The 27,491-nt window shown below is 40.2% G+C and overlaps 1 protein-coding gene across 1 annotated transcript in view; it reads right to left on the bottom strand.

Moving 5' to 3' along the window:
• Window positions 1-11,130: 11,130 nt before the first annotated feature.
• The window catches only part of VWF (von Willebrand factor), a 148,056-nt gene continuing 131,695 nt past the window's right edge, over window positions 11,131-27,491 (bottom strand). Inside the window, exons 47-52 of the mRNA XM_072844938.1 lie at window positions 24,438-24,554; window positions 21,107-21,205; window positions 19,603-19,731; window positions 17,847-17,886; window positions 13,275-13,372; window positions 11,131-11,435 (exon numbers count right to left, since the gene is read on the bottom strand). Coding sequence (XP_072701039.1) covers window positions 11,247-11,435; window positions 13,275-13,372; window positions 17,847-17,886; window positions 19,603-19,731; window positions 21,107-21,205; window positions 24,438-24,554 — 672 coding nt within the window. The 3' untranslated portion in view covers window positions 11,131-11,246. The remainder of the gene's footprint in view (window positions 11,436-13,274; window positions 13,373-17,846; window positions 17,887-19,602; window positions 19,732-21,106; window positions 21,206-24,437; window positions 24,555-27,491) is intronic.

Below are 27,491 nucleotides of genomic sequence, written 5' to 3'. Positions count from 1 at the left end.
GACTTCCAGTCAGAATAAGTTTTTCGATGGAAATGCAATTTCCATGTCTGAATTTGGAAGACTCCTGTTCTCCCAAAAGCTTTTCATCTTCCCGAATCAAACAGACAATCAAAACGTTTTGTTCTGAATGAGTTCCACATTTGACAGTGCTTGCCTGTGGTACTGCAGTGCCTCAGGGGCTTCTGCTTCAGATGCTGCCTGACCTCATTCTACCCTGTAAGCCTTTACAACATCTGGCCTTACATGTTCTCATTCTGTAAATATTCTGGAGGAATTAGCATCAATAGAAACAAGCTGTGTGTGTGTATGTATGTGAATATATATCTAATTTTTTTATACATGCACACATGCATAGCTTTGGTACATATATATATACACATCCCCAGAGAACAGCAGCAAAGTGAATCTTGAATTCAACCTGGAAAGCAAGTGTTCAAGAACTACACTAATTCTAGAAAAATAACCTGGGAGACACCCCTCCAGTCAAACTTCTTTAAGCTGTAAATGGCTTCCAAGGACAAGGTACCTCCAGGACAGAGATCAGTGACCAGCTCTAGTTCCAGCACAAGTTCACAGCCAGTAATCATCTACTTGCTCGCTCAGTCTCTCTGCACTCCTTTGCTTCAGCTTTTTGTAAACTTAAGGGTTGGCTGGATGTGCACCAATTGACCTCACCATTTGAGTTTCCAAGTCGTCGTCTAAAGTGCAATGATGAAGAAGCTGCACATACTGCCAAAAGTGGAAGGACTGAGAGGGTGTATTAAAGGACTGTACTGCTTGCGAAATATGCATTAAGGGAGTCTACCTAATTAGGAGCTCTGTATTAAATCCTGAGTAACAGCCAATTATCCGATCTGAGTGGTCCAGATGGTCAGATTATCATAGGCACAACCACTTGCAGAATACATTGTAAATGGTTTGGCCACCCAGGGCACAGACACTGGCCTGCTTCCATTTATCTTCTTCTCTTTCCAGTTAAGTATCAGAAATGGGCTGCATTTCTGAAAGACACCACAGTCAGAATTATACCTGTACTTGCACAGACTCCTCTGCAAGGCTGTTCAAAACATCTGCAATTTAGGAGCATTGTTTGGCAAACTTGTTATTCCTTCCACCCTTCAAGGAGGTATGAAAAAGAACTACTTGAATTTACTTTTTCTAAGTAGCTTGACTTAAACATATCTTCTTTAAAGGAGATATATATAAATAAAAAGATGTGCCATGGTTATACATGTGTTCTTTAGGTCCCCCCTAAGCTAATGACTTCTCAGTTCTGAACATGCATATTTAGAGTTGCTGATTTCAATACAACCAGTCATGCCTGTATAAGTATGCAAGTATTTTCATAGCACTGCAGTTTTCTTTTTTAAGCTGCCACCCCTTGTCTCTTCAAAATACCGCTTATTATTTAATATTTCAATTAAAAGAGTTGCAGACACAAGGGAATGCATGTTAATTAAATAAACCTTGGTCAAGCTTAAAGGAAACAGGCCACCAGAGGAAATGTCTAGGAACAAATTTTTACGTAGGGAATCCATTCTTTATTCAATATTACTTGAAGAAAAAGGTCCAGTACATTTCATTAAAGATAACTTAGATTAATGCAGTGTTCTCAAACTCCTTATTTGGATAAAAGAAGGATAGAGTTTGACCATTAAATTTTCCTATATCTGGTATTTCTTCAGGATGGTTTAACAACTATTTAGATGTTTAGTCACCTACTAAACTGCTTCTACCAAAATCAGTCCATAAGTAAACTCAGCATTAGGCAGTTCTCTCTATAAAGAGTATTTCTTCTCTGATCATATTCAGGAGGCTGGGAAGGAAAGGGGAAATAGTGTTATGTACGGCCAAATGTAAAGGGACACAACTGAGATACTGATTCCTACCCAAGAGATTCTCCTTGCTTAGTGTCCCAGAGGCTCAGGATGTGGCATTTCAAACTGAATGTTGGAATGGGGTCCAGACAGGCAGATGCACCCAGACTGCCAAAGGCATTAGCCAGGACTTCTCATAGGTGGTTTTGCCCTTCCCATCTGCAGTCTGAGAGGTACTGTACGAGCGCTCAAACCACAGGCTGCAAATTTCGATCTTGTGTCTCTTGGTGGAAACTCAGCTGTGAGGGAACAGGTAGGAAGTGGCAAACCTGAAAAATGATGTTTTCTGCTTCTAGCTCCACTTCTTCCTCCCTTTGGTTGCATCCCCAATTTCATTGCCCAGGAGGTCTGCTAGCCCAGGGCATGTGGCTGGGACAATGTGATGAAGATGGAAAGTAGACAGGGAATTGTGTGGGGCTGTGCTACCTACCTTAAGCCTTAGCAGGACTGTTCCATCTCTGATCTTGTCTTAACCCTTGTTACTTCCTCCAAGCCACACTTGTACTTCCATTTCCCAGAACCTCCCTCTAAGTTTCTCCTCTCCATGGCAGGCTTCATACCCTCTAATCTGAAATTTGCTTTAATTTGTACTATGCTGCATTAGAGAGCATTAGAGACAATCCAAAAAGCCTTATCTGTCTTTAATTCCTATGATTCTTAAAAGGCACTGATGGTAGTCTTGGAGACACAGCGGAGGAAATCACACTCTGCAGTAGCTGTGTTGAGTTTGGTGGAGCTGTGCACAAGAAGTAATTCTGGCACAAGGTGAGCTTCTTGCCATATGGCCATGCACTTTGAGACAATAATGATTCAGGAAGCTGTTAATATGTGGTCAACAGAGCAACTTGTCCATAACCCTGTGGCCCTTTGTGTGAATGCATATTCACAGATTCTTTAAAGTAAGACTTTAAATAATAATAACAATCCTCATTTAAGTCATTTTAAGGAAAAGGAGGCCTATGATCATCTGCTCCCTGGGAGAAGGTGAGCCTGGAGCAGGGCATGATAGAGCAGAGCAGTGAGTGACTGCTGACAGGGTGCCCAGATGCAGAGCAGCAAGTCCAGGTCAGGATCAGGGCTGGAGACAGTGATCAGGATCGGACACAGCTCAGTGATCCCCCAGCAAGACAGCAGTGACAAGGTAGGTCTGAGGTCAATCTGGGAAGCAGAGACACTGGGTCTGGGTCAGGGCCAAACCACCAATGGTCCGAGACCAGGCACAGATGTAGCTGCTGCTCAGCTGCAATGTAGTGCAGGCGGGGGTGAGCTGTAAAGCCTCAGCTTAAAAGCAGTTCCCAAGGGAAAGGAGGGCAACTCACTTCCAGCTTTCTTTACAACCGCTCTGGTCAGTGAAGGAGCTGACCTTGGACTCAGCCAGCTATCTCTTTAACATGACCAACTAAACACCTGGACAGGGTGATGTGCTCTGGGCCCTGACAGCCTGTCCCTGAACTGCTGCCAGAAACAACAGTGTCACAGCACCTCAAACAGACAGGGGCAGGCAAGGGGGAGCACAGCTCCTTGCTGGCTTTGACTGGCCTAAATAGCTGTGGTCAGAGACACAAGTGTAAAAACCTGTGGTTGTGCTCCTTTCATAGACCCTCATACACAGGAGCCCTCACCTCTTGCATTAGGAGCAGGAAGAATGTACCTGAGTTAACAGAGATGCTCACTCAGCTCTGGCACATGCCATGAGCTAGAGAGTCTCCTAAAGGGTAGAAGACTATGAACCTGAATGGTCAAGAATGAAGGAAACAGAGTAGAGCTGTGGAGATAGATGTGGGAACCACATGGTATAAAACAAAAACCTGAGCCACCTTATGAATGTCTGCATTAACTGAAGACTTAATGGAGCTGTATCTATATAATACAACTGTGTGTATAACTTCAGAGATTCCCCTCCTTTTTTTTTTTTTGTTTTTTAATCCTAGTCTAAACGTAAAGATTACAGCAAGTGACTGTTTTTTCCAACATAAAGTATATATCTGAACAAACTCCAACAGTTAAGGATCAGGGATAGAAAAAAGACACTGGAATAACTCAACAAAGATCAGCAGTAGGCATTAAATCTAATGGCTCTTTGCACACTGTGGTCTGCTATGCCAATAATTTTAGGAAGGTGACTGGATGGGAGAGCACAGAAATAGCAGGATTCAGTGAGCTGCATGATAGTTCAGAGTCCACAGCAGAGCTACAGCCCCAGAAACAATGAGATAACATGGAAACAGCCACAGAGCTTTTGACTGTAGCAGTAAAGTAATAGTGACACAGTATTAGCACTGAACATTATTCTAAACTCGTACACTGGGAAGTCACACATAGAAGGTTTTATGCACTGAGCAGATTTGTTCCTTGCATATGGGAACTGAAAGCTCGCCACTGCACATCATCTTCTGAAAAAGGATATTGCTTGCTCCCCTGAGTTGCGTTGCAATAAGGCAAATGCGGATGGAAACAGCAGAAGTCCAGCACAAGGCATTTGCCTAGTGATTGTCTTTTCCACATGGATCACAACACTGACCCACAGCTGCACTCCTGAGGCTTCAGAAGAAATGAATTCTTGTGTGTTTTATCCCTGAACTGTCTGTATGTAACATGGGGCACAGACTTTTCTTTTTTTATATATATTTTTTTTTAAATGTCCTGAAAGAAGACACAGAAGTCCTTTCAAAGTATTCCTTTCTGTTTTCCCCACGCCCTTTCCACCTATTCAACTTCATAGGCAGCAATTAACAATGAAGCAGAGAATAAACTTACCGGGCTTGTGTGCTTCCATGTTGCCTAGAGGTTTCGCTGGAAGTTGCATCAGTGCTAATAGGATGTGGCTACGCTGATCGTATGCACAATCTGCTTCTGCACTGGCTTAAGTAGTGAACAGCAGTAGCAGCTATTTCCATCCTGGCTTGATCCTGCTTTAAGCAAACCACAAACTGAAGCTAATTAGCGAGACCTTCTATTTTGGTGATTACCATCATGGAGGAAAGAGAGGGAAAAAGGCAACATTCCCATGACCTGAGAGGCCATGGCAATTCTCTCCTGGAACTTCAGCATCTTGTCTTCATGCTCCATAATGCCTCAACAAGCAACATAACAACAGGCATATTTTGTCCTAACTCCCCAGAAGGCAGTGGAGAGGGAGTGGAGGAGAGGAAGTAAAAAAAGCTAACGCAAAACCAGGGCTCTACAACAGAGCCAGCTCTGTCCAAAAAACCGTTATTCAAGGATTAGACTATCTTGGAGGTGGTTTCTGGGGGGAAGAGTGTCTTTATATCTGCAAAGCTTTACAGTGCTTCCAGGTAAGAGGTAAGTGCAGAAACCTTTTTATAAGGCTCTATCTCAACTACTCAAGTTACCTTACTGCCTGGATGCTGCACTGTCATTCCTGCATGAAATATTCAGGGGATTATCTTGTAATCAACTGTCTAATCAGAACGGGTGATGGATCCTGCTTAGGCTTCAACCTTACAATTTAAGCAATGTATTGGAAAGAAAAGTTGTTGATGACTAAGAAAGGACTTTTATTTGCTGATGATATTAGAGGGAAGTGTAACTATTTGGAGGTCAAATCTTTTTCTTATTTAGCCTATTTATGACACTAAGACAGTTTCTCTTGTGTAAGAGGGGGAAATGGATTTATTCAATGACTGAATAAAGTACAGTGTTTCTACTAGCTTGTGAATTAGGATCACGCACTGTGTCATGACCAGCAAGAATAGCAGTTGTCTATATCACAGAGAGATGTACTGATGCGCTGTGGCTATCAAAGATGCTGAGTTTATACAGGGAGCAGTGTGGCTGTTGTGTCCCAAAACTTGGGCTGGGTGCTGTAAAACTTTCCCAGAAAGGCTGAGAAATGCATGTGCTGGTTTAACCTCTAGACAAATTTTCACTGAGTAGTTGCCCTTTTAATGAAACAGCTATAGGTAGACCAAAGAGAATGAGATTCTGTTCACCTGTTTACTTTGGCTCAACTGAAGTGCCACACGAGGAATTTTATGTGTAACTTACACTAATATTATATGCCTGATTTTACTTAAAAGGGAGAGGGGTCAGGAGCCCTGACTCCATCTTGAACAGCTTTATACAGGTCAGTCAAACTTTTCTGCACTACATTTTACCCCCAACAAAAGGGGAAAAGTAATGGTAAGGTCTTTCTTTGTGCATACAGGGAAGACAAGTACATTAAATGTCACAGAATAATTTTTTAGCACTTGCTTTAGTATTCACATAGAATAATGTCTTCAGACAGGAAAAGTTAAATCACCCCGCTCTTCTTAGTCCCTCCTTTGGAATGGCATTTCCTAATTTCTAAGTAATGTATTAATAGGTGTCAAATACTTGTCCTTCTCACCCCTTAGTATCTTATGTTAATTTCAGAACTTCATTTAGAAACTGCCTTCAGTTACAAAACAGGGAACAACCTGGATGCCACAGCTTCTGGACTGACTAATCTGAAAACTATTAGATTGCAGAAATTAAAAAAAAAAAATATTTAAAAAGGTGTTCTCAGTTGCTGTGTGTAAGCTCTCTAGTGGGGGGGATGCTACTTCATGGGCTTTTGTTTGCATGCTAGCCCATGCATACAAGTTTTGAGGTGGTGTGCCTGTAATTTTTTTGAACAAATGAATTACTCTTTGCTTGATCGCTTTGCTCCGATGTCCACAGCTGCATAGACCTCAATGTAGTTCATGCTTACTTGGCACAGGGCAATGGTGCAATCACATAGAGCTCTTGGTAACTTTTTGCTAATAACGTGGGATCAGAGAGTACTCCAGGGGAAGCAACTGTTGAACTGCTTTTTGCCTTGATGTTTTATAAGCAATTAATCTGCTCCCTGGATAGATAGCAAACCCACTGCTTTGTATACACTTATCTCTGGGAGAGTGGAATGAAAACTTGCTGAAAATTATGCTACTTTATATCCACATTATATGCTGCACCAATTAAATACTAAAATAGAAAGGCATACCCACTAATTTTGGAATAGTATAGGAATGTAGAGCCAGGTCCTGCCGGGATCCATGTGGACACAAAGCTCTGCCTGCATGGGTTCAAATTACTAGCTCCTATAAGCCATAAGGATGGGTCCATTACAGGTAATACAGTTAGCTCAGGTAATAAATAATATACACAGGAGGCAATGTGAGGAGGAAGCAATATCCAGCTGGTTAAAATGGAGCTGGGTGTGTAGTCTATTTTTAAGGACACTTTCCAATAGAGAAAATCATATCTGGGCATCACTGTGTTTCCTGAGGTACCTGGGTATGATGTTAGTTGATAATGCAGAACTGCAACAAATAATGCCAGTATACCAGATTGTGTTTCACCTGCTGTATAGGAGTGGTGCTTGGAAGTCTGTAAAAGTTAGCAGAGAGATTAGATGCTTTTAATAATTAAGAAGTTATATAGGACTCCTCCCCAAATCCATTTAACATTCCTGTAAATCTATCCTGTAGCATGCTCAACGATCCAGCCAGTCTTCTGAAGTGGTGGGACACATTCTGAATCATTGGCAGAAAGGCAAAGACTAAGGTTGCTCAAAACCATCAGGACTCACAAGCAGTATGTACAAGTTGAAAAACAATCTTCCTCAAAGCCTGGATTCTGCTGGTGAATGTTAATGGAGCAGTCTGATGTACGGCACTGTCTGATGTGCTGGCATACTACTACTGTTTGTGTGCACAGCTCTCTACTAAGCAGGTACTTGATTACAGGCCTGATTTTGTTCTTCACTTCTGCCAGGAAAGAATGCTTCTGAAAATAGCAGAGGCACACTAAGTGAAACTGGGCTGTGTGAAAGGCAATCGAAACCTGCATGGAGGAAGTCCGAGCCCATTGCCTTACTGGCACCCCCAGAGCCTTAGATGAAAGACAGCTGTCCTGGTTTTGGCTGGGATAGAATTAATTTTCTTCCTAGTAGCTGGTATAGTGCTGTGTTTTGGATTTTAGTATGAGAATAATATTGATAACACACTGATGTTTTAGTTGTTGCTAAGTAATGTTTACACTACTCAAGGACTTTTCAGCTTCCCATGCTCTGCCAGGTGCACAAGAAGCTGGGAGGGGGCACAGCCAAGATAGTTGATCCAAACTGACCAAAGGGCTATTCCATACCATATGATGTCATGCTCAGTATATAAACTGGGAGGAGTTGGCCAGGGGGTAGCGATCATTGCTACTCAGGGACTGGCTGGGCATGTCAGCAGGTGGTGAGCAGTTGTATCACCTGTTTTTTCCCTGGGTTTTGTTCCTCTCTCGCTCTCTTGTTGTTTTCCTTCTCATTACAATTTGTTCCAATTATTAAACTGTTCTTATCTCAACCCACGAGTTTCTTACTTTTGCTCTTCCAATTCTCTCCCCCATCCCACCGAGGGGGAGGGTGAGCGAGCGGCTGTGTGGTGCTTAGTTGCCAACTGGGACTAAACCACAACAGCAGCTCTTTTGCAGCAGGCTGCCTGAAAAAGCTTGATTTTCATGCCAGCAGGTCAAGGCCAAAAATTTATGTACCTTCTCGGTCTGTTAAGGAAGATGACGTAATATTCCCTTCCTCTTGCTCTTTCCCACTTGTCTGTTTCTATAACAGGATTTTCAAGGAAGAAGATCCTTCTGGCCTTGAGCACAACAGGGCCTTGTCTTTGCTTGGAATAGATAGGTCCTAGCCAGGCCTGAATAATAACATATAGACCTTACAGAAGTCCACAGAACTCTATTCTGTAAGAAAACGCAGGAAGTTCCCATGGGATGTATTGTGCGTCCATAGACTGGCATAGATGCCTGAAAGCAAAATTGCAACTAAGGAAGGGGAAGAACAGCCATGTAGTATGAGACATATTCTTGATCCGGTGGAAAGTCTTAATATAGTTCTGCTTATCCAATTACACTGAGCTACATCTGCTATGTGTTTGATCCTATAACCAAGCAGGTTTCCGATAAATAATCTAGAGTTCCTTAGGAAAAATACTAATTGCTCTAGTCTGAAAGCCCATATCTTTATTTTAGTCTGTTTCTCTCTTAAGACACTTAGATCCACAAGATTGTTCTTGTTATTTGAGGTAGAAGTGATGAAAGCAGGAATGTTTACCCCTCTGTTGGTCAGATCTCTCCATCCACTTTGTTGCTGGTGGAAAATACTAGCTGTGCATGTCTGCTTTTCAGTTCAGAAAACTGTGGCTCCATCTCTGCCCTACAGATGCTCCTGTGTGTCCTCCTCATGCTGATAAGCTGGTGCCTGACTCATACAATTATCTGATTAGAAGACCTGTTTGCAGCCATGAAGCCTTAGGCTGCAATCCTGTCAGCTTTCATGAGCTAAGAAAGGTCAGTCTGGGTGAAGGCACCGATGGAAACAAATGGGCAGTCCAGCAATGGTAAGGGGAAGAGGAAGACATTGCCTTTTACCACCTATCCACTCCTTTTCTCTGGTCCTCTCTGATGTTGCAGGCTGCTGTTCCAGGAGTTGCTTATTTGCAGCTTCAGATGAGCTGCTGTGCAGCTGTACCTGGGTGACCCAAATCCATCTGTCAGGAAGCTTAATATCCAGAGGCAGCTACAACAAGGATCTAGTGCAAGGATGGAGGAAAACTGGTGACAGAGATCTACCGCAGGAAGTGGGGCTGGTGCCAATTAAAACTTGGTTTCTCTCCCTGTGGTTATTGTGGCCCCATAGCAGAAGAAATAGAGATGCATAGAAAGCCTGCGCTTCTCCTAGCACTGTCCAGCAGTGGAGGATGTCTTGAATCAATAATAAGGGAAAAAAGGGCCTACAATTCAGTACGTGTTGAATCCACAGCTGAATGGCAAAAGAGAAGAAGCAGCGATCTGCCTGGTTCCTGTCAGAAAGGAATACAACTCACCTTTTTAGTTGAAAGCACAGAGGGAGTTTTTGTTTGCTCCCAAAGGGAGACATTCATATATTCATCTCCCCCATGGGGAGATGTTTTGACCCATTTAATCATGTGACATTGACATTAATGAGGAACATTAGCTCTTCATCTCAAAACTTTCCTGCCAGTGACCCAGGGGCAATGGTGACAATGTCCTCTGAAATGCCTTCCATTTCTACAGATACAAACCTAAAAACTGCATAAGAATAACCTGATTTCCTGACCTTTTCTGCTAGGCTTCTCAGGAGCACTCTTACCCTTCAGGACTTCTAAACATGCCTTTCACTAGTTCAAGAACATTTCTGCTAGAGCTGGAGAAACTATGATTTTTTTTCACCCATAACCTATTCCTAAGCCTTACTAATTTCATCACAAACATATGAAAAGTTTGGAGTTGCTTTTTTAGTTTATTAATACACCTCCTATATCTGAATAATAAATATTATTTTAAAAAGATGATTCAACAAGAAGTTTAAAAGTCTTTAAAAAATTCAAATGGCATGAACAGTTTTCCCTCTCATATTTTTTGAGAAATTAGTACTTCCCAGTGAAACTGCCTGACTGGCACTAGATTCCACCATGACCAATAACCCTCTGGAAAATCTTTTGTCTTCCATGGCCTGACCAGACCAAGTGGAATTTAAATCCTGCTAAACTTATCCCTGGCAGCAGTAACTAAAGTAAACTTGCCACTGACAATTCTGCATTTGAAAGAACTCTAACTGTTGTAGCTAATGCAATAGATGAAGTTCTGGTACCTGGAAATAAGGAAGATTCCTGATGAGCTTTCTCTTCAAGCTGGTCTGTGGAAGTGCTGAAGTAAATAGGTAGGAGCTGCCCCTCAGCCCATTCACAAGTACTGAGGACTTACAGAAGTTACACAACCTGTCCTCGGCACACAATTTCTTTGCATTCAGCTTCAGGAGGAACACATATATGCATTGCAGAAGATATTTGGTTGCCTGAGCCATAACCAGTAATGTTTGTGTACCAAGAACATCACTCTTACTATGAAGTCTTACTCTGTAATTACTGTACTCCCTGACTGGAGGAAAAAAAAAGACCAAAAACCTAAAAGCCCATAGTGTGTCACTAAGATCTGAAGTGGGCAATGCAAGTGTAATGTCTCTGAACACAATGCTAAATGCTTTGGGATATATGCTTTAAGTAGAAGCAACTGTTTCTGTTACTGTGTTGTGGTTTTGCATTTTTTTGTGTTTGTTTTTTTTTTAGTAATGTAGATTACTTTCCATGGTGAAGATGAAGGAGAACAATACAATCTGCAATATCTTATCTATAAACAACTCCAAGAATAATCAGAAAGTGCTCCATTGTGCTAGTAAGTTTTATTGTTTGCTATGTTGATACGATTAGTTAGTCAGGATTCTACTGAATAAAATGGTCTACAGAGAGAAAATGAGGCTTGCATTGTAAAGTTCCTCCATCATAAAGCTTGAGATTACACAACTGGGCTTCTTAGAAATATTCAGTCTGTACAATTCCGAGAGTAGCATTCACACTGAGAGGCAGAAGGGATGTAATGTTGCACCACCGTCCCATTGGCACACCGGAGGGGGATCGTGACTATAGTTGTTTGAGTAGCTGTACAGCAGCTGCACATGTCTTCCCATTTCCCTATCTGGACAGAGTATCTGGTATTGCTTCTGCACTTGCCCTAAATGGAAAAGAGAGATGCCAAGTTTGAACAGTGCCAGACCTCAGTGCAATCAGAATCCAGGTTCTTCCCTTCAAAACATCGATGGACAACTCTGCCTGGAGTTCAGTGCTCTGCTGTAAAACACGAACTCAGAAACAGGTATCTGATTCCAGAATGTGGGGTGCTGGTCAAAGAGTAATGTCTTATGAGCATAAGCATAGCAAAGGAGAGGTGAAGAAACTGGTCACACAAAAATGCTTATAATTTAAAATATCATAGTTGATGTCCAGGGCTACTGTGTTGGTTTCTAAGCACATATGGTTATTGTGTCAGCTGTATGAGATCATGCATTCAGAAAGTGCTTTAGCCCAAATGTTGCAAGCCACACATCCATTCTTGTCCCGCTGGTTGCTGTTTTTCCTTGTTCTACTTGTCTGGCCACTTCAGTAATTTAGACAGAGCTGTCAATGCCTATAGCTATAAGTTTTCATGGTGTAAAAACAAATGGCGCCACACCAAACTCTGTCAGAGTCCATTTCTTTTTGTGGCCCTGCACTCTTATTTCTGAGTTTAATACAAAAAAATTGCATAGCATTATCAGGGAGGACTTTATAAAAACTGTACTCAATACCAGCTATAGCAGGAGTATTTATTTCACTCAATATATGGCCAGATTCACAATATAAAATCTGTACTTTTGCAGGGGAAGCTTCAATACATTTGACTTTGTGGCTAAGGACCTGATTATCATTGACTTTGTGGACAGGACAAGGGGTCAAGAATTTTTTTTTTTAATGAAAAGTAAGTGGTTTTGTTGTTGCTCTTAAAGCTTCCACTCTTAAGACTTGTGTAGCAAGTGAAGGCCCTTCACCAGGTAGCTATCTGAAAAGCCTGGGCATATATGCCCTTAATACTTCTCCTCTCTGTTCCCATTCTTTTCCCAGTAGTCATGGGAAAGAGGGAGACTCATTTTGCCTACTGCCTTTACTAAAGAGAATACTCAAGGGGCTGAGTGCAAGCCATCTTCTTGACTGCCACCCTTGTATGCCATAGTTTGGATTGTATACAAGGGTTGTATACAATCCTTGTATGAAGCTTGGTTATCTCTGATTGAGCAGCTGTCCTGCTACAACCCAGTCTGGGAAGAGAATGTCATCTTTGGTTCCCAGTCTCAGAGAGATGGGAACATCCAGAAGGGAATCCATATTCCTGTTTCAAATGGAAGTTGCCCTATAAGGTGTAAGCAGTAATGGGCAGGAAATTTAAACTTTTAATCTGACTATGGAATAAATGCACAAGTCATACAGAGCACAACAGCTTAGTGCTCAGGCTAATAGAGGAGTCATAAAGCTCATAGAGCACAGAAGTCAAATCACAGCACTGAAGTTTAAATGTCTTTTAAAGTATCATGCATCTAAGTATCTATTTACACTCTCATAAATCAACGTCAGAGCCTGAAGAGCGATATGTGTGCTTAACTGTAGATTCAGATCTGAAAATCAGCTTCACTAATACTAAGACGAAAATTCTTTTTTCATGTAGAAAGTCCTAACAAAGCCACTTCAGTCATTAATTTCTGATGGAAGCAAAGGAGAGTGGTACGAACAAAGCCTTTGCATCTAACATATGTGCCTTTTTTCATGCTGGCTTGAATAGGGAAAATCCAGCATCACCAAATTACTTTAGGAAATAAATGCCAATGAGGTTTATGCTGTTTGAGTGAATCAATGAGAAGGATAGAAACTGATGCTCCACTCACTGAAGTGAAGCTGTAGTGGAGGCAAAGGTTTCCCTTGTGGAAGAGAAAAAGGGGGTGAAGGCAGGTCTTGGGGCAGGGCGGTTGCTTTTGTTATTTACCTCACAATGAGAAATAGGCACTTCCTTGTCAGCCACACATCCGTTGATATTCCTATACTGCAGTCTGGTACTTACTGGTCGACATTCCACTTCCACACCTACCAAGTTAAAAAAAAAAAAAAAAAGGAAAAAAAGTGTTTGACAGTGATGACAATTTTTTTTTAAACTCCTTTCCCCTTATTACTGAAATTGCTGTTAGTGAGATGTCATTACTGGTAAGGTCCCTAGCAAGAGAATTAGGTAATTACTCCTTAGAGTAATTAAGGTAGAGCTGTGTGACTATATCACACTACAGCCCTAAAATTTCACTGAAGAGCAGGGTTTTCCTCATGTTTCTTTTCAATTGACTGCTTTATTTTAAAGTCACTTTGCTACCTAACCTCTGCCTTTTACCTGTTGGCTCTGTGTTAGATAACTCTCCTTTTAAAGATAGTTCAATTGTAAATGAGGCAAGCAGCTGCACAGGAAAAGATGACACACATGGGACTCCAATAACCTAATGAGAGAAACAGAGCACCCTGACCTGGCTACTCCCAGGGCTGTCACAGGAGAGAGATCCCATTGTCTTGGGATGATGCCCTTCAAGATGAGTCAGTGGGAGCAGCTCTCCAGATCCCCTTACAGACTGAGGTGAGTCACTGCCTTCAGGACTGTGTGGGACTCCTTATGTGATGCTAGGGAAGAACATTCTGGAATTCTGCAAGACTGACTTATCATGGGATTTTTAGGGGAGAAACCAAAGGTGGGGGAAGAGAGGGATTAAGGTGGTTTGGTGAGGAACAAGCACAGGAAAATGGATGGATAAAGTCATAAAGAGGGCTGGTTGCATGTTAAACAGCTGCTGACCTTGCCCTATGTTTGATCTCTGCAGTCTGTCCTGTCTTCTTATTAAATTCCATTTCTAGCTACTTGTCCTGGGTGATGGACTCTGTTCTGTGTCGATGTGTGTGAATGGAGGCGTAAGTGCCAGCAACTGAAACTGGACCACAGGTCATAGGGCCCATGAGTCTAGGTTAGCAGGGATCCAGGACCAGCTACTGGACAGAGTGAGTGCCTAAGACCACTAAGGACCTTCATCCTGATCAGCCAGAGGGGAGATCAGGATGAGAATGTGGGTGCTGTTTGTGTTTGCCAGAATACTGAGTGTTTCTGTGCGTGTACATAAAGAATGTGTGCGTGCATGGTGTATACATGTGTTTGCATGTGTGCCTATACACACTCAGCCTCACTGTTGCCTGGACCTGGGGACACGGAGCTGTGGCAGCCTCACCTCTATTGGGCTCCTAGATTTGACAACTCCTAACAGTCCTTGCATGTGTGGTGGATTTTGCAGAAAACTGATGTGGCAAAAAGAAAAACTAGGAAAAAAAAATTAGAAAACTAATTCTGTGAAAATCTAACTTTAGGTCAATGGGAACTTTTCCACTGTCTTCAGTAAGTCATTAAATACTCTGATACTTGTTTTCCAATACAAAGGTATTGGAAATATATATGCTTTTAGTGTCATGTAAACTCTCCCTGGTTTTTTTCCACCTAATAAGAAATCCACAGAAGAGGTAGTAGGTCTGGAATTGTTACCTGTGGATGGTGCAAGCTCAGGGAATCTGCTGATCCCTCTTTGTGAAGTTAGGTTGGTTTGCTATGTCTGTTAACTGCCATAGTCGACGGTGACTCCGCTCCTCCACTTTCAAAGGGAACCTCGCCATTGACATGCTCAGATACAGACTAATCCAGAATATTTTGTTCTGAACACTTTTGCCTGTTTTGGTCCACATCTAAAGACTTGTGAAGAAGCTAATTCTTTAAGTGGATATTTTATCCACTGCAAACAGCAGTTCTTTGTAGTGTTAATATAGCGCTATGCCTCTGTGTAAAGACAGGCTCCTACTTTTACTCATTTCTAGTTAACCAATGGAATTTCTGTATTTACCAGAATACTGAACTATTTTTTACATACTACACAACAGCATTTCACAGAGCTGAAGGAATTCAGCTGGCCAACTGCACAACTAAGTAGATACATAAATTGAAGAGAAATGTATCCATCTTCCTAGCAGCAAACACAGCTTTCAGTACCTTTTCCATGGGAATGTTAGTACCAAATTGGCTGTGTCTTGCTAAGGCTTTACATGTCATTTAAAAAAAAAAAAAAAAAAAAAAAAAAGCTTGTAAAGTGTTTCTGGCTCCAGGGCTACAACTGCCAGTTCTCTTTTAATGATTTCATTACTTCATTTGATAAAACTTGTCCACTGGAAGGAATACACAATTGTATCCACACAACTAAAAAGCCCAAACAAAATAATTGTCATTAGCCTCAACACAGCTTCATCACCTTTTTGATCGTGACTTACCAATTTGTTCTTGAGTTACTTTAGTACTCTCAATTACTTTTTTTGTAGACTGTGCCTCCTTTGCAAAGGCAAGTGCTTGTTAACTTAAGACATAGGCAACTGAGATCAACAGGGAAAAGAGGTAAGAAGCGGAGATGCAACTTCTTTGTTCAGTCGGAAAATAAGGAATATCCTTTGCAAATAATCAAGTCCTTTGTTAGTACCACAAAAATCTAATGAGAAAATAAGCCTGTTCACTTATGTGCTCCTACATACTTAAAACCTGGGACAATGCCCTCAGACACACTAACGAACTCCAATTGTCAAGGCATAACATAGAAAAGGAAACTGGCTTCTTAAAACAACCTTTGCTCAAAGCCACGTAGGACTCTACTGAACCAAAGGCATCACCCTGAACTGTGCTTCAAACTTGAGAGAACAAATTATTTGCCCAGTTCTTTATGGTACTGAGGTGTCTGAAAGACAGACTCTCTCAAAAGTCTCTGTGTCCATAAGAAACTGATTATTCTCTTATCTGACTTTTAAGAATAATTAAATTACTCTGGTTTTACAGTAGCTTTGCCAAGCCTTGGTGTTCCCTGTAGAGTATATAACAGACTGCACGTTGCTACCGAGCGCCCTGGTGGAAAGATATAAATACAGAGGAGAGAGAAAGAGAGTTTGGTATCTAGAAGTATCTGTTTGATTCAAAGCTATGTGTTAATCACCATCCTTCAATTGATAACCCATGGTTAGTTGGCTGGATGCAATATGTTGGCTTTTTCCTTACGAAGAGCCCTGAATAGAGAAGCAACCAGGAATAGGACTGCGCTGTAATACAGGACTTCTCAGTTTTGAGCTATATCCAAGCAAACATCAATGGGAATACAAATTTGAAGGCCCGGACAATACAGGCATTTATAGGCACGTGATATTTCACTTAGATCAGTTTGCTTTTGCTGCTGCAAGGAGGTATCACTTTTAAATCACTATAGCTGTTAAATAAATATATGTATTGAGCTATGCTCATTTGGAATTGGGTTTCTTCTCAAATGTAGTGATAGGCATTCTCAGTTAGTGGAGCCTGCCCACCACCCACCACTCAGATTTTAAACCTTAAAATCTGTTTTTCTTAATAAATAATTTTCAGTATTCCTTACTTGAAGCCTAGTAGATTAATGCTCTCTTAACTAAATTACCTGTTTGAGCCATTTGATGACAGTCTATCTCAATAGCTTTCTGACTTCTATTGCTCAAGCTGGAACTCAGTGATTATACAGACAGGCAATGGCTGCAAACTCTCTAGGAGTTAATGTCCTTCATCAGGGGTATTATTACAGCAGTTACTGTGCCAGTGTGGTGATGGGCTGCTATGCTGGCCATTTTTTATTTATTAGCACACGCATGGGGGCGGGGGGCAAGAGAGATAACGGAACACAGGCAAGATGTTGATATTCTGACCTTAAAAGAGAATATCAATCTTTTGTTACTTCTTTTTTTTTAATAATAATGTAGCTCATTATTTTTTTAGTTACAAAGGAGAAAACGGAGAGGTTGTCTGTTCACAAAAGCATCAGAGATGCATTTTAGAAATAAGAACCCAACCCTGCAGCCCTTCCTCATGTAAGCAAACCCTTCCTACGCTCACAGCCTGACTGACATTTGGATTATCTACACAATGATGCATGAAATTAAGAGTTTCAGGACTGACTCCTAAACTGCCCAATTTAAGATGCAGTCAGGCTGTTCAATAGGAATGCACCTTTGATGAACATTTCCCCTACCACTTTTTGGTTATTACATTATCGAAAACCAATCAAAATTACATTACTGCCACCAGGGGTTTTTTGCTAAATTCATTTTAAGTTGATTGATTATTCATGAAGTGGTTGCCTCACATATTCATTATCAGGTTATGTTACTTGTCAACCTGTGTGTACAATACTGTTCCTGTTATCTTTAGATGAAGAATAAAATAAAACATTCATAATTAACAACTTATTAAATGTGGAGAGTATCTATTGCTTTCTAAGCACTTTGTGAATACTGTCAAAACACATGTGCTAGTGGACAAAACATGACAGCAGTATCCCAATCAGAGGGCAAACTTGTTCGATGGTTTATTTTAAACACATTGCTTAGCTCTGTTCATTAAACTGCATCTTATGCAAAACATAGCTCCTTACCCAGTAGCTTACACTCTCTGCAATTTCCATACAAGACTTTTGGCTTATTTACTTACATGTGTCACAGCAGGTATTGCCAATTTTTGCAATTCTGCCCTAAAACAATAAAAAAATGAAATTACTATTTTGGCACAAGTAATACACACTTGTTCTGCTGGAAGAATACAAAGGGATGTTTAAAAAAGGGTATGAGGTAAGAAAATTGTATTTCTATATTGTACAAAAATATAAATCTACATTAGTAATCATCTCTTTATCCCTTTTAAGGTTTTGAACTTGTGATTGTATTTGTTGATAGCTGATTGGAAATAATTGACTATATTAGCAAGTTCAACACCTGAAAATATTGCTTTCACCTTATATTAGGAGCTTTCTAAAGTAAAGACACTGAATACAAATAAATTTCTAGGAACCAAAGTGATAAAACCAATAACATTCAAGTGTTATGACTGTTTAAGAAAGGAAATTAAACAGTCTCTCTTGATTTTTTTTAGCAATATAGATGAAAACATGTCTATTCCACAACAGCTGAAAATGTACAGGCAAATCATCATAAAATATCAAATCTGTCAAATAAGTTTTAACAGCCAAAAATTTTATTTTCTTGTTTCATTACTACCATGTAGAAAATAATTCTAAGAAATATATGTATGGTGGAAAATTACTGAAAACCCATAGTGAAAGGAAAAATGGATAAATATTTACACTGCAGGGTGATGCCATCATTGCACTAAACACCTGGACTTACATGCAAAAGTTTGGAGGCTTTTTTAATTAAAAAACCTAAACTTTCGTCTTGTAACTAGATGAAAACCACTAATTTTATAGCCGAAATAATTAATTTTTTTTAATGGGAGCAGAATAAATGCAGTTTGGGAAGTTCTGGTTAAAAAGTAAATTATTCTTCAGTGATTTTCAATTAGCACCTTTAGAATATGATAATAAACCCAAGACTGTAACATAATCTGGCATTTTTAAAAATCTTTGCACAACAAAACTGTGTGTGCTATAGTGATTTCACGAAGTGAGAAATGCACTGTAGAAGCTTTATTCTTCCTGCATTATACATATCAAATCCTCCATTTGCTTGATGTGTATGTAGAGAGGGGTTTGGGCACAAGCTTTGTTAAAGGTTTCCTGCTTCTTGTCCTGCCGAAGAGAATGGGGACAGTGGATATAAACACCTGTGTGATGATAGATGAGCAAAAGCAGGACCCCACGTGCTACACCCCAACCTGCACTCTGTTCCTCAGTGTATGGCTAACCTCAAATCACAGGAAAAATGGGTGGACGTGTTGAGCGGGGTTTTTATTATACCATCATACCAAACAACTGCAAATATGGAAGTTTGAGCTCTTCCTACAGCATTGTGAAAATTGCTTTCCCTAACCTCATACAAGGGTAGAGAAAAAATGTCTTAGCATTTCATTTGCATATTCATAGAAAAAAAGGGGGTGATCTCACTGTTTTCTCAGTTTGTGTAATCATCCACACAGTTTTGCTCTGGATACCGAACTAAAAACATTGTTAGAACAACCATTTTCTTATGTTTGCTGCTTCATATGGAACAGAATTACTGCAAGCTCAGCACCTCCCCTGCAGTATAGTCCCACATAAAACCAGCATATATTTTAAAATAAGAAAACTTACATTTTTCTGAATTTAAAAGAAAGTTCAAATTCAGTTTAGCCAAGGTGCTGGGAGAGGGTTGGGGTTTCCCACCCTAATACACATAAGGTACCTATATACAGAACCATAAACATGACAGAGTCTATTAGGTAACCTGGAAACAGGACCCATTTCACTACTTACTCCTTCAGCCAAACATCTTCTGGAATCAAATGGAGGACAGCCAGTGATTCTCCTTTCCCAGATAAATTCCCCTTTCTCATTTACTTTACAGGAGTGACTATCACAGCCATCCTGAAGTGATTCATTTGGCTGTAAAGATTTAAGGGCTGTTAGCTTTACACAGAAACAACATGGGACAGTAAGTTTTCAGGATACTATACAACCTGACTAGTCCTTTATGATATATCAAGTAAAGTACCATGGTGGTGAAGTTTATAAAACATAGAAATCTTTAGTAAACAGCATTGTTTATCAACAGTCATCATCTTCTATTTAATTCTATAGCCATATTGATTACAGCTCAGTCAAGACTGACAAAACCTGACCTTTTTCACCTCTTAACAGGGAAGATATTTCCATTAACCTAAAAGAGAAACTTGTCTAAGTGAGAAACTTGGGAGTTTGGCCTATAAATTGTCTTTTAAGGATACATATGAATATTTAACTTCTGGCTGAGTTGGGAGCTTCTTTAAAAAAATACATAAAACCACACCCCCACCCCCTACATACAATCATAGAATCATTTAGGTTGGAAAAGACCTTTAAGATCATCAAGTCCAACCGCTAACCTAACACTACCAAGTCCACCACTAAACCACGTCCCTAAGCACCACATATGCACGTCTTTTAAATACCTCCAGGGATGGTGATTCAACCACTTCCCTGGGCAGCCTGTTCCAGTGCTTGGCAACCCTTTCAGTGAAGATGTTTTTCCTAATATCCAATCTAAAGCTCCCCTGGTGCCACTTGAGGCCATTTGCTCCTGTCCTATTGCTTGTTACTTGGGAGAAGAGATTAACACCCACCTTGCTACACCCTCCTTTCAGGTAGTTGTAGAGAGCGATAAGGTCTCCCCTCAGCCTCCTTTTCTCCAGGCTAAACAACCCCAGTTCCCTCAGCCACTCCTCATAAGCCTTGTGCTCTAGACCCTTTGCCAGCTTCATTGCTGGTGAATACAGTCCCCATCTAAAACTTAGCTCAGGAATGGAATAAAAGAAAATGTTATATGCTGTTTCTTGTGACAAGCTGATGGGTTTTAACCAGAAAAATATCCACTCCTGTTTAAGAACCTATCATGCTGGAGAAATTTTTCAAAATTCACATTTTCAACTTAAATTATCCATTTCTCATTTAAAATGAGGTTTTTAATTTCCTCTAAGTAGTTGTTTGAGCTCATATTCCAGTTACAGTTCCTTGATAATATTAATGCTTGCAGATGCATCTAGAATGTCTCTCTAGAATTTTGCAGTGTGGTACAAGGTCTCCTTTTTTTCATTTACAAAAAACAACAACAACAAAGAACTTTCTTGAGAAACCATTCTGAGATATAAAAGAAAAGGCACTAGTAATACCATGCTGCCTAACCAAAAAGGAAGAAAAAAAAAAAAATTCCACTTTCCTTGGGTTCACCAGAAGCCTGTGCTACATTTACTCATAAATAAAAGAAAGAGTGCTTAAAACTTACCTGAAGGTATTTAAGCCTTCCATCTCTCAGCCTGATACTACATGAAGTTGGCACACATTTTCCACAGCAAGAGCCAGGGATTTCCTGCCTTCTGTAATTCTAGAAGGTAAAGGACATTTTTCTGGGTTTATTTTGTTTTAAACATGCTTCCTACACTTATTTGTAGAGGGTTTAAAAAAAAAAAAAAAAGGAAAAAAGTGGACAAAGTGATAGACAGAAAAATGGTTTTTTAAACAGTAGGACTAGACTAGTTTAATCTAATTAGTTGCATACTTTGGGGTTTTTTTTGTTTTATAAAGGCTGGCATTAATCCTTGTACTGATTTATTATACAATAGGGAGAGAAGTTTACTTCCAAGTACAAAGCCTCCTGTGTCCACTAAATTCAATATTCTTTGACTATAACAGTTGCAAGGTCAGGTCCACTAAACAACACATGACAGTATGAGAAGGTAAGAAACTTATTAAAATGTTTTGAGTGACATACAGTTCATATTTGTGGTGTGCAGGAGCTTCTCTGTAAAGCTGATGAATACTACACAGTGCAACTTGGAAAAGTAATTTGAAGTGCTTAAACTAGGAAAAAAGGGCAAGATAACCAGTAAGCAGTGGGCAGGGAAAGGGGAGAATAAGGCTAAGGTGGAAAATTTGGACTATGGAAAGAAAAAGACAATGGCCTGATAAAACAAGAAAGTAAAAAGAGCATCAGAGAGGGTATGATATAATAAAATGAAAAAGGAGAGAAAGAAAGAAAAGAGGAATAATGGAGCCCCACAAATGGCACAGGAAGGAAAAAACAGTGGCAGGTAAGGGAGCATGGGAGAATGAGCAGCACTAGATGTAGAGAAAGAAAGGTATAAAGTGGATAATGGGAAGAAAAAAAAAAAAACCAGAAAGGAACTGAGTTAACACAAGAAGTGTCCCACAGTAATGCCTCCAGCTGCTACACATAACCAACAGCTGCTTATGATGAGCTGAACATTTTTTAAGACAACAAACACTTTCTGGTTGGGTGAAGGCATGCATGTTATCCATATGTTTTTTATAGAAAAATAATTTGGGGAGGGTAGGGGGTTACTGTTAAATCATTGGAAGAAAACATAGTTCATTGTTATTTAGGTGAACTTATTCTACTACAAAAAGGTAAGCACCTAAAGTAGGTCATAAAATGACAAAAAAAAAATTGACCCTGATGAGCAGAGTATGCTGCAGTTGGCTGCACTTCAATTACCACTGCATTTACTTTCACAGCTTCAGCATCCAGCAGAAGGCAGGTGCTCCTGAGAGTATATACTCTTAACCCATGATTTTATCCATTATGAAGGAATTGCTTTTAATCTGAGTATACCATGAAATCAATGACTCTGAGACAGGAAAGATCCCAAGTATGTGTGTGAATCCCACTGGCCTTAGGGGGATGAAGACATTCTGTATCTTATTTGATATTTTTTTCCCCTCAAGCTGCACAGATTCATTACAATGGCTTCAAAGGGATATATACACCTAGACCTGCAACCTCCCTTGGGTAGCTGCACATCTCCTAAACGCAAGTTCATAGTGCTTAATAAGCCCAACTGGAAATTGCCCTTTCTTCAGGGTTTTTTGTTTAGTCTGTACTTGTGGGTCAGGTGGGGGAAAGGAACTGTTTGGGAATTGTGTGGGTGGTGAAAGAAGCAGGAGAGGAATGTTTCCCCATTTTTTTTACCATGTATTTTATTGATTCCTCTACCTTTAATTTCTACAGCTGGCTTCTTGCATTGAAAAGCAAGAATTGATGTTTGTGTATTTTTGTGTGGGAACATATATATGCACACATGTTTCTGGCCACAGATTCATTCTAGTGTATCTGGGTTTTTTTCATTGATCTGCCCAGTTATATTTTGTGGAAGTTGGGAAGATGCACAGCACTGAGCTTGGCCATTTATTTTCCTTTCAGAAGCCTGTGTCTATCATTATACCTTACAGGAGGGGTGATATATTAGTGTCGAGAACCACACAAAGTATTCCAGATTATCCCTCTTGTCACGGGCTACATCCATACCAGCAACTAAAGGCGGTCAAGGCCAGTTTTCTGGCCTTGCAGACAAGTGGAACACATCTGTATGTCTAAACTGCATTCTCCCCACAGAACAGGCTGGCCTTGGGTTGTCCTAACCACTGACCTGTCCCCAGGCATTATTTGGAAGTTTGCTAGTTACAACAGGCCAGCTGGGACACTGCTGACAATTCGTCAAGATAAGTGGTTGCAGGACATAATTTGAGCCTGCAGTCTTGCTCTGTTTAGTTTATTAGTACAGATGAAACCACAGAAAGTTGACTTACTACATTGTCCTTTCCAGTTCTACTTAGGGATTGAAAGCTGGACTCACCCCAAACTCTGCCCCTCTCTTCTTTTGACACCCTATCAGTCTATGCCTCTCCTAGATATCAGCCAGGAATCCCATATGATCATGTTAGAAATGTGGCTTGTTGGTGCAACAGCCACTGCTTGCACAGATCCTGGGTTTAGTTGGGCCCACTGGGCTCCATCCAGGAAAAGGCAGAAGAGGAGAGGCATTTAAGCCTTTTTCTGTGAACCTTAGCTGCTGGTCTGTGCTCTTCAGACAGGAGAAGGTTAAGCCAGCCTCTGCAACTTGCTTAGGTTTCCTTCTACTTGAGGTATTGGTGCTAAGAGAGAAAACTACAAGATTGAGCAGAACTAGTCAGGCACTCCAGTCACACTGTTGGTCAGTGGAATAAAAATGGGAGCTATTTGCCTCTGGCTTTCCCATCCAAGCTCATTCCGTGCAGATGATGGCAGCAAAGCAGCAGCAAAGACTTCAAAAAGGCCAGTGGAACTGATGGGGACAATCGCCTCAAATCACCTAAGGCATGGCTGGGAACCAGAAAGAACTACTATTGAGCTCAGCTATTAGACAATTTGGAATAGGCATAGGAAAGCCCTGAAGAATGGAGATCTGGCTGAGCTGCCAGTCCCTGGAGGGACAGATAACAGTGTAGGAAAGGAGACACAGCAGCTCCTATTGCCAATGATATGCCAAATCTTATTTTGCCCTGAAGGTAAGTAGTCTGAAATACACACAAAAAATGTGCCTGTGGACCTGAGTACTATGAAAAGTTACCTTTTCCTACACTGTGGATTTAGATCACATTTGGTATATTTTATCTAATTCAGGGAAAGAAGAACACAGGGACATGACTTCTCAGAAAAACTTGGAGAAAGGCAACAGGTCCCAGAGTTGTACAGATCATAAACTGGTGTATACAATGAAACACATGACCTTTTCATCAGACGCGTTCTTAACAAGAACATCCAGACCACTGGCACTTACCATTGGGCATGGTTCACAGCTTAATTTTGTACATGTCAGAGTATATCTCTGAGATGATGTTGACTGGAGGGAGCAGAGACATGTTGTGCATTGATCCACCATCAGGCGTCTCCATGGCTGAAACATTCAAACCAGTTTGTAAGTCAGTGACTGTCTCTTCCGCAAAACTCAAATAAATGAGCAATTTTACCTAGGTGAAATCTCTTTCATTAAATCTTGTATTGCAATTCTTTGCAAGAGAAGACAGAACAGCGATGCCCGCACTTTCCAGATACCCAAGTATTTGCATCTAATTCCACAAGCAGCATAGCATGAGGCTATTTTTCAAGTAAGCCCTTTAGCATTCGTTAAACTGTGAAATGGCATTGACATTTCTTACTTCGTTGCTTACAAAGCTAGCAAGAAAGAAAGGAATCCTTCAAAGTGATGAGGAAGATTTTGTCATGAGCTAGCCTGACTATGTGTTAGGTGGTTGCCACCAGTTCATTTTTGCCGAGTGTAGTGAATTGGTTTCCCAACAAGTTTTTATTCTTGAGCCATTGCAACCCACAGATCATAAGCATAAATGACTTGTTATTGTTCTTGTAATAACACTTCTTAGAATCTCTAGAGGCCTAAAAGCTTAAAATTGAGAAAGGAGAAAGAAAAAAAAAAAAAAACCAAACAGAATTACTGACTGAAGAACTGGACTTGTCCATAGTTACAAGCAAATCAGTGGCTGAGCTGGCACACAATTTAAATTCACTGAGGTCTTCCCCAGCACCTTGTTTACTGGATCCCACCACGTTTTCAAAGAAAGCAAAAATGGCATATAAAAATATAGAGGAAAATGCCAAACTATTAAAAGGGAAATAAAGGATGTGGAGTTAGTACTTGGATTCCTAGCACTGAAAGGAATTCTAAATACAAAGTCTTCCTGCTTTCCAAGTGCACAGCCTTTCATTTCAACCTGAAAATATTAAGCCACTATGGCTGAATGGACAAAATGGGAGGAACCTATTAAAGATTTTCACAAAGAACTTCTAAAACCTAATAAATAAAGTAAACAGACACTGAATATCACTAGATTATAAAAGCTTTGAGTAGTGCTTCAAATGTCAATGGAATTTCACTGTTGACTTTGTTTGGGACAGGAATTTCGCATGCTACATATTATGCGTATCTTCAAATTCCTTTTTTTTCTTGTTCCACGCTAGTAAACACTTGTGGAACAAATGGAGCAAAACCAAGAATCTGGACAGAGTAACAGTGTAAAGGTAATAGGTTTGTGGGTGGCTCAGAGCCAATACTCTGACATACACACTGAAAGACAAATGTTCTGATTAAAGAATTTTAATTATATTCTTACTCTGCACCCCAGCACAACAGAGGTCCTCAGGGCTGAGCGGTTTTCTACAAAGCACCAGCAATACCAATGACTTTTTTCTTGTTTTGTGAAGGTCTATAAAAAAGATCCTTCACAAGCAACATGATGGGGTAGCAATACCAATGGGGAGATCCCTGTCTTTTAACAACCCAGCTTGAGATCTCGACACAGAGCCCTTCAGCTTTCTTGGTTTAACCTTTTACAGTGAATATCAGGTCATTAATCTGGAGGCTTAAAAGACCTCAATGGATGCAGGCATGAGGACACAATCATAACATTTTCCTATGGGAGAGGGATGGATAGCAAATGTCATACAAAACACTAGACTTCTTGCTTACTCTCAACATTGGAAAGCATTTGGACACCAGAGTGATAGTTCTAGTACAGACTACATGGCCTCACAAGGGCTTCAATCCACTGACGCTAGTATTGCTCTACTGGTTAGTAGCTCCACACATGCATGTGCATGTACACACAAAAGCCTTGCAAATCTGGAAGATGTCCTCATCATGGTGACCCGTTTCAAAATATATTTGGTTTTGTTTTGTTTACTATCATAATTGTACTTAATTCAGGCCCTCTAAAAGTAAATGCTTATCACAGAATGCCTCAGTAGGTCTAGGCTTTCACATCAGGAAGAAAGCGTCTATAAAGCCACAACTGATATTACAATTGATATCCTCACTGGATCTTCTAATACTGCTAACATTTCAATTAAATACAAAAAAGATAGATAAAGTTGAGTTTATACTAAAATCACTGTTATGGGCAGGAACGTAGGGCTTACTAGAGACATGTTGAAACTAAATCCTCACACGCAAGTGCCTTGAACTTTTGGGGGAAGGTCTTACCTTGATCCAAAGTTTGCATCACAGATTAGTTCTATGATATTTATTTAATGTATTTAGGGATCAGCATGCAAATGGCTTTAACAATGGCTTTCTGTGAACAAACATAGCTTAGTATGACAGAAATGAGTGAAATAATGGATTGATACATCTTTTTCGCTTTATATAATACACCTATCATGTGTTTTCTTGCCTAACATAGAATGAAATGTCAACATCTGCTAACCCAGTGTTAGTCAGTGCAACCAAAATAACCTGCGTGAAGCCTGAATCTACTCAGATCTCCTTCAAAAACGCCACTCAGTAAAAGCCTGGGAAAACAGATGAGTGATACAGATAATCCTTTTGGTAAATACAGCCACCTGCTTGGAAGTCTGCAGTTAAAGCCCACAGCATTGTTAAGAACAGCGGAGTGAATGCAATACACCAAATTACTGGAATATAATATTGGTAACTAGATACGAGACAAAAATGTAAAGGGATTAAGGACACAGTCAGTTAACAGAACTGCAGTAAAAGACTCAAAACTTGGAACTATTCAGTGAATGAGTTAATGGAGCAAAGTTTTCCCTTGATATAAAATGAAATTTGAAACCTATTCTTAAAGGACCCAGAATAAAGGTTTTGAAATCCAGGAAGTATAAACTTCTGTGGACATCATATCTTCCTTCCTGACCAGAACTCTGGAACAGTCATTGAAGTAAAGAATAGTGTAAGACAAAGCTGTGGTAACGCCAGCTGCTCAAAAGCTTTCAGACATATCGCTAATTAGCTTACAATAAGTCATTAAATGAAGCTAGTTTAATTGAAAAGTTCATTAATTTAACACAAGTTCTAATA

This window comes from Ciconia boyciana, chromosome 1 (assembly GCF_034638445.1).
Source record: "Ciconia boyciana chromosome 1, ASM3463844v1, whole genome shotgun sequence".
Classification (NCBI taxonomy): Eukaryota; Metazoa; Chordata; class Aves; order Ciconiiformes; family Ciconiidae; genus Ciconia; species Ciconia boyciana.
Note: the sequence above shows the minus strand (reverse complement) of the source record. Positions and strands in the feature narration are given on the sequence as shown.